This window comes from Hyaena hyaena, unplaced genomic scaffold (assembly GCF_003009895.1).
Source record: "Hyaena hyaena isolate Hyena2069 unplaced genomic scaffold, ASM300989v1 scaffold_2629, whole genome shotgun sequence".
Taxonomy (NCBI): Eukaryota; Metazoa; Chordata; class Mammalia; order Carnivora; family Hyaenidae; genus Hyaena; species Hyaena hyaena.
In genome coordinates, this window is record NW_024083268.1 from 1,657 (window position 1) to 9,366 (window position 7,710).

The 7,710-nt window shown below is 61.5% G+C and overlaps 1 protein-coding gene across 1 annotated transcript; it reads right to left on the reverse strand.

Moving 5' to 3' along the window:
• Positions 1-1,977: 1,977 nt before the first annotated feature.
• On the reverse strand, positions 1,978-5,778 carry APOBEC3A (apolipoprotein B mRNA editing enzyme catalytic subunit 3A). Its single transcript, XM_039225711.1, has 5 exons — positions 5,648-5,778; positions 4,572-4,716; positions 2,959-3,271; positions 2,438-2,553; positions 1,978-2,185 (listed from the first exon to the last, which is right to left on the reverse strand). The coding sequence occupies exons 1-5, from the start codon at positions 5,719-5,721 to the stop codon at positions 2,156-2,158; spliced, it is 678 nt and encodes a 225-aa protein (XP_039081642.1). The 5' UTR covers positions 5,722-5,778; the 3' UTR covers positions 1,978-2,155.
• Between the last annotated feature and the right edge of the window lie 1,932 nt (positions 5,779-7,710).

Consider the following 7,710-nt stretch of genomic DNA (forward strand, 5'->3'; position numbering starts at 1 on the left):
AATTCGGGAGAGACTTGGGCATTAAATGGCTGAGCCTGGCCAGGGCACACGCCCCCGAATGTAGATGCTAGTGTCAGGCGAGGGAAGGGAGCCCCTGCTCAATCCATCTCGTCACGTGGCTGAGCCTCAGTCCTCTCTGGGGACACGCACACTCCGTGGCACGGCTGCAGCTGCATAAGGGGAAGATGCCCGGAAGTGAGGGCACCGACCCAGGGAGCTTGTCTGCAAGTCATGGGGAGCGGCCTGGCCCAGGGGCGGGACCAGGCAGACAGGAGGAGCCCCATGGGGAGGAGGGGCCTCCGTGTCAGGGAAAACTCCTGACCAGGGACTGGGCCTGTGCTGATCCAGCCATGACCGCCCTACTGAGACCCCAACGCTGCCCACCCAGCTCGGCTTCCCTGCTCCTGGCGGCGCAAGGCCGATGGAGTATTTGCCGACTGGGGGATTCATGGACCCAGATGGAGCCTCTCTGTTCTGCACTGGCGAAGGCGTGTGTCAGAGAACAACCATCTCAGGCGTATCCTAAGCCCTGGTCACTTCACTGTCACACAGCACGGTGGGTCCCTATTCCTGTCCCTGTGTTCCAGGCAGGAGTCTCGCGGACAGTCTTGTTCCCTCTGCCGCACAAGATGACTCTAAGGCAACCCTGAGCACAGCCATGTTTATGGGGCGTCCCCAGAGCCGCCCCTCAGGGTGGGACCGGGTTCTTGTCCATGAGAGGACGCGCTGGCTCCCAGGCTGTGGGTTGTCCACCACCCAACCCCGGATGAGCCCTGCTGTGTGAGGTGGTGCCGTCTGGAGCAGGCGGCCGTGGGGACCCAGGGCCCAGAGGGGAGCGGGGCACAGGAGAGGGGAGCCAGGCCCCTCAGCAGCGCTGTCTCCTGCCATTTGGCCCCAACTTGCATCCCCTCCAGGCCAGCACTGTGGCGGGCAGCCCCCTCTCCCAGCCCGGCCCCTGGGCTCCCCTCCCTGTCTTCCCCAGCGGCCCCCACGCCCCGCACGCCCCTCACCCTCCTTTTCTTCCATCTCTGTGTCACTGTGCTCGGCCGGGTCTTCCCCTTTGGGGTGCCGGCCCTCCCTGACTGGGTCCCCCCGCCCCCACAGCCATGGCCATCGGTCCCTTACTCTCGGTCCCTGCAGGGTCTCACCCTAAAGGACTCCTTCCTCAGCCCCTTAGGTCACTGTGAGAGGGAGGCTGGGACAGCCTTTGGGCCCTGACAGGTGGGCAGACGCCTGTGAGGAGGGACCGGGGACCCTTGCTGTCCCTCTGGAAGGCCTCGTGCAGGCCCTCCTGCCCCCGGGGGTGCCCTCAGGGGGGTCTGCATTCCACAGGATCAGCGGGAGGCCCATGGGGAGCCTGGGCAGGGGGTCCCTCCTGGGGGCCAGTCCAGCCCCTTGTCTGTGCCCCGTGTGCCCCGCGGCAGGAAGGGGCAGAGCTCTGCTTCTGGGCATGGAGGCCCCTCCCTCTGGCCTCCTCCCCAGGCCAGGGCAGTCAGGAGGGGTGAGGACTGGAGAGCCTCACGCCCCCACCCGACCTCAGAGGTGCGGTTCCTCCCCAGAAACTCATTCTTTCTGTTCTCTTGCAGAGCGTGGCCTCCATTCCAACCAGTGCTGCTAACAGGATGGCTTGTAGGGGGAGCTTTTCATTTCTAGATCCCGCCCCCCAAGGTTCGCCAGTCTGTATCCCCAACAGAGGGATTTGTGTGACCTGGTCCCCCTGAAGGGTCACCAAGAAGAAGAGGCGATGGCAGGTTTGCGAAGGTTTGCAAGTTCTTTTCTGTTTTTTGTTTTCCTTTTCTATAGCACTTGGAACTTCATGACACATTCACAGAGAAAAACATTGGTAGAAGATCCTTAACATTTCATTTTATCGTTTTGCATTTAAAATCGATTAAAGTAGTTACTTCCCTAAACTCTGGAAACGCTTCTGACCGCATTGAGGGCAATCTTTATGATGTACATTTGGAACAGAAGATAGATTTTCAATGACCAGTAAATCTACTCCGTTTTTATTTTTTTTTAAGACTATTTGTTGTGGGCCCATTGCCTCTCGCTGGCTTCTTGACATCCATCCACAGAGGGCGGTGAAGGCCAAGTGTACATTTCTCGGGAGGAAGTGATGTATTCTGCTGTCCGACAGAGGTCTCCTGCGATCTTAGCGAGACTGCCTTCCATCCTCAGGCTTCTGCTCCAGGACAAGAGGCGGGAGGTGAAGGGTGCGGTCAGGGACACAGGGGGACGCGGGGCACCCAGCAGTGGACTGGCAGCCGCAAAGATGGGAGGGAGGGGGACACAGGGAGGTGGGGAGCAGAGGCAGGAGGCTGGCACCCTGGGAAGGGGCAGGTAACCCCGGGGAGGACGAGGGGGACAGGGAATGGCCGGGGCGAGCAGGGCATGGAGGAGGGCGGGAGAGGCAGCGCCGAGGGAGGCCCCTCACCTCGAGGATGTTCTTCAGCCTCTCAGACAGCAACCGACTCTGGGAGACCAGCGTGTCCCAGGGCTCGAACGGTTTTCCCTGGTTGTCCACGAAGGTTTCCCAGCAGTGCTCAAAGTCTGCAGGGGCGGGGCGGGAGGGGAGCCGGGCCACAGGGGCCACAGGTTGCGTGACTCTCAGGCACAGGCTTTGCCCCTCGAATCGGCGCCACTGCCCTCTGTCCCCCAGGGACCCCTTCACCCCCGGGACCGTCTCTTCAGCCCGGGGCGCCAGCCCGCCCGATTCCCCTTCCCTCCAGACACACACGTCTCTCGCAGGCCCGCTATCTCCCCCACTTCCGGACACTTCTCCGGGCCCAAACTCTCTCCTCCAGTGTACTCTGCTGTCCCCTGCTGTCCCAGGTCAGCCTTCCCTGTGCGGCCACCAGAGGCTTCCACCAGGAACACCTCTCTTGTCCACTCCTCCGTAGCAAGAACCCCCAGGCCTCTCCCTGCCCACCGCCCACCCCGGGAGGTCACACTGACCCGTGGAGGTCATGATGGCGATGTGGGCCCCGTGACGCTGCAGGGTGCGCAACCCGTCTTCATATCCTTTCTGGACGCGCAACCAGTCCTCGTATCTTTCCTTGGTATAGAGGCGGGAGGCGAAGAGCCTCAGGGTCACGTGTTTGTTCTTGACCAGGAACTGGGCCAATTGATCGGCACAGGTAGCACAGGGGCTCCAGGACAGAAAGCAGGTGACCTTGTAGGGCAGCTCGGAGCCCAGCTCCCAGGACTGGATCAGCTCGAGGAGACACATCTCCGAGTGGCACCCTCGCTGCTGCTCTCCCTGGGCAGGCTAGGTACAGTAGAGGCAGGAAAGGCTGTGTCATTGCCTGGGAATGCAGGGGAGCGTGGGACCAGCGGGAGGTGGGGCAGGTCTGGGCCTCCAGCACAGAATTGGAGGAGGGCCCCCCTCAGCGTGCAGAGCGATGGGATTCAGGTGGCATCCATGGCCCGAGCGCCACCAGCCCTCCCGGACCAGCACAGGACACGGTGCTTTGCCAGGGCCTGGACCAGGGGTGGGGAAGGCTTGGCATTCGGCCTCACTCACTGTGGACTGTGCCTCCCTGACCTGATGGGTTTTCACTGAAATTGTTGTGATTTCAAGCATCATGGGATTTGCATGAAGTTTGGCTCTAAACCGTTGCCTTAAAATGGGATTCAACTTGACCAATGGGTTCGTGGAGCCCCAGCTAATTTGTGCCCAAAGGAGGGGGCTCAGGAAGCTCACCTAGTGGGGAGGGAGGAGGCCAGGTGGGCTCCCAGGTCGCGGACCTGATGCCATGGAAGTGGGTGCTTCCTCCCGGGAGGGATGCTCCCCTGAGCCCCACTGCCCTCTGTGGGCCGGGACTCCCATAAGCCTCTGCTCTGGCCCTTGCCCTGCGCTGAGCACCAGGGACTAACAAAATGCTCCCTGTGCAGGGGTGATGGAGGAGGGGCACAAAGAGAGAACCTCCTGAGTCATGGGATGAATGACATTGTGGGTCCCAGGGCCCTGGAGATTGGTCCAAGCTGTTGAGAGAAGGAGTCAACCGGGAACTGGGAGCGACTCAGGTCAGTTGTGCAAGCCCAGATTCTGGGCGGGGTGTGGTCGGCACCCCGACACTGACAGGGCCTCCCAGGGCCATACTGTATGGGGAGCGGTGCCCTTGACAGCATCTGCCAGCGGAGCTCGGGGTCCTGCCCGGGCCCCTCGTAGTGACCAGGGGGAGCACTGAGAGCCTCCAGGGCTCAGGCGGTCCATGGGTGGCCGTCCCCAGCAGGGGCCTGGGGAAAAGTTGACCCCTTGTCCAGAAGCCTTTTCCTCTGTCCTCATCCTTCTTCAGGGACACAGCAGGAGGGGGGTGGCTGAGCCCTGGGCTTAGGGTGACAGGGTTGATGGTGCCAGACCCTGGGCACTGTGCCTACTTTCCCAGGGGTGGCCCCAAGCCAGCGACCGCAGCAGAAACGGTCCCCACCTGACTCCAGACCAAGGAGTGGCAGCTGCGGGGACCCAGGGGACAGCTCTGTGGGCCCCCTGTGTCCCCTGGAAGCACCTCCCCGGAACGTTCTGGGTTTGGAAGGCCCTACGTGCTCGGTCTGCCTGGGTCCCTCACCTCATTGTGCAGGATGCCCTTGAGTTGGCCAGGAGGGACCCCGGAGGCACCCTCGGGGAGCTCGACCTCGTAGCAGAGGTACGTCTTCTTTTCCCAGTTTTTCTGGTCGAAATTCTGCAAGAAGGTGTCCTTGTCCAGCAGGCAGCTGCGAACAAAGGGGTGAGGAAGAAGCTCAAAGACACGGGCTCCCCCTGAGTAAGGAGTGTCCTCTTGCTGATGTATGTGTGGAACAGAAGACAGAGTTTACGGAAATAAAGATGCTTAGATCTTTAGGAACCTAAACTATTTCTTATGCGCTCATTGACATTTGCCGATTTCTTTGGATCCTCCACCCCATTCTCCCCCGCGGCCCTGCTCCCCATGTACTGGCCAGACCCATAGAGGACAGGCTTCTGCTCGCTTTGCTGGGGCCTCCCAGCCCCCCTCTGGGGCCCCTGAGGGGCTTTTGCAAGGCCAGCCGGGTCCACTGTCAGGGGCTCACTAGGAGCAGCACAGGACACGCGACCCTCCAACGGGGCCTCTGTGTCCGCCCGGGGTTGGCTCCGACCACATCCCCTGGCCTCACAGTCCCATCCCTGTCCCCGCTGACCCACTCCCCTGGGCCTTTCCCTCCAGGCTTCAAGGTTAACCCGTGCCTCACGGTGCCCCAGGGCCCGGCACATGCCTGTGCAGAGAAGATACCAGAGGCTATTCTTTTTAAACAATCATGGGAATTTCTGTGATATGAAATTATTGCGTGCCCTTTACAACCCCGAGATGGGAAAGCGTCTCGATCGAAAGAGACCTCCTGGCCCCGGGCTCAGAAGGGATCCCCAAGCAGAGAGGATGGATTCCCTAGGCGAGCAGGAGAGGGGACGAACAGCGGCATCGGGTGGAGTCCCGGGAGCCTGGAGAGGCTGGCGGGGCAAGCAGACTGGGCATCCGCCGAGCGGGCACAGCGGGCCCGGGACGGGGCAGCAGGAGGAGGCAGAGAGGAGGGGCCCCGGAGGCCGGGAGGAGACTGGAGGGAGTGGTGGGTCCCCGTCAGCCCTGAGCAGGGGCTCCGGAACAGGTGCGATGCAGGGGGCAGCGGTTACCTGTCCCAGGCCGGGGGGCCAGCATCCATGTCCGTCCCTTCACGGTCTCCGGCTCTGTGTCCCATAGCGTCCATGTGGGTCCCTTCACGGTCTCTGGTTCTGTGTCCGCTACTTCTCTGCCCGGTCACGGTCTGTGCCCTCCCCTCAGGGTGCTCTGGATGGGCCTGGGAGCCTTATATGTCATCAGAGCTCCTGGGAGCTGCTGAGTTGGCATCGCTGGGCCCCACCCCTTCCCAGACTCAGGCCATGCATGCCACCCTCCCGGGCGTCAACCTAGGAGGAGCTTCTCTGCCCACTGCCACATCCCTAGGTCCTCAGGGTCAAGTTTTGGTTTCCCCGTTCTGACAACACCCCTTTCTACCTGGAAGCCTCAAGGAGGACCAAGGGAAAGGAGGTCGGGGATGGTGTGGTCTCTCTGGGCAGCAGGGACCCGCGGGGCAGGTGGCGAGAGGACAGGTGTCTGTACCTTGACTTAGGACATGGAGGCCCAAGGGCAGGCTTCGGATCCCTGAGTCCCCTCCAGTCACCCCGGGTGGGCGTGGCCTGGCCCAGGCTCCCTAGACCCGCTGGTTGAGACACCTGCACAGCCTGCACATGACAGGTGCCAAGAAGGGCGGGAGCATCTGGTCTAATTCGCCACAGCCTGGCCTTCAGCCCTGGCCCTGGGAACGGAGGAGGACAAAGGAGCCCAGCTGTCCTTAGCAGCCCCCTCCCCAGTGAATGACTGCCACCTGGGCATGGAGCATGTCACCCTGTTACCCGCAGGAGGAAAGAAAGTCTCCCAGAGGAGAAGGGCTTGGCCAGGACGCCACGGGGAGCAGACAGATGCAGGGACACAGGGATGCAGGCCTCCCGCAGGGCGGCCACTGTGCTCTTACCGTCCACCTCCAGGCCCCAAGGAAGGAGCACGATTTGTATCCCAGCCCCGAACAGAAACCTGAGCCCCAGCTGGCTGGCTGTCTCTGCGGAGCTGCCCCTCTGTCCCACGGACTCCCCCATCTGGCTTCCCTTAGGCCCCCCTGGTCTGGCCCCATGGTCCTTCCTACCCCGCCCTCCCCCCACCCTCGGAGGTAGTGTCTGTGTCAGGTAACACTGGGCAGCCTGCTCTGAGTCACACCTCGGCCACCTGCACCGAGAGCCAGTCTGCTCACCCTCCCAGGCTATCTGGTCATGTCCTGAATGTGAAACCCAGCGTCCCTCCTTCTCAGGTGGGCACCCCTGGTCCTGTATAGATGGAGGGTGTCCCCCTACCCCGGACCTGTGCCTTGGCCCCTCCCATCTCCCCCATCCTTGGATCCTGGCCCTCTAGCGGTGACACTGTTCCCTTGGGGGCCCAGCTAGTCTCAGGATAGGGCTTATGTGGGGCGTCCTGATTGGCGCCCACTCTTGCCAGGTCACAGCCTTCACACACAGCAGAATACACACACCCAGGTGAGTAGTTTTCTGGGTTATATCATGCCACCCTTTTCCAGCACCCCGGAGTCCCTGTGTCCGTAGCTGCTGTCAGAGTCTAGAAATCAAAACTAAAGAATCTGTGTCATGATCAGATGTTTCCTGTAAACAGGCTCCGAAAACTGTCAGCATTCTGTGTTCGCTCGAGCCCAGATAGGCAGCTGGGAGTGTCCTATACTCCTGGGGTCCTTCCTCTTTCTTATGTTTGTGCTTGAAGGAGTATCTGTGTGTGTGCGCGTTGGGTCATGAGGTGACTGGGTTCACTTTATGCAGAGAGTTGTCACAGAGGCCAGGTTTTTGTCATCTATTTGTGTCCGGGGGTTCCCGGGGTGTCCGGGCATAGTGCCACCTCCAGGAGTCAGCCTCCTGGCTGAGACAGAGGCAAGGTGACCAGCCTCACCTCAGCCCGGGAGGAGAAGTAAGCTGGTATGAGTCACACGCTGGCGTCTCTCTTCCCCACGGGGCACTATCCTTGGTCAGAAACTTTCTGTTTCAGCCCAGGGCTCCCAGGGCTTATTCCCGGCCTGCTTCTGGGCTGGGTCGAGCCCCGACTTCGCTGTGCCCTGGTGAGGTGACCCTCAGCACAGAAAACCAGGGGATGATTGACTCGT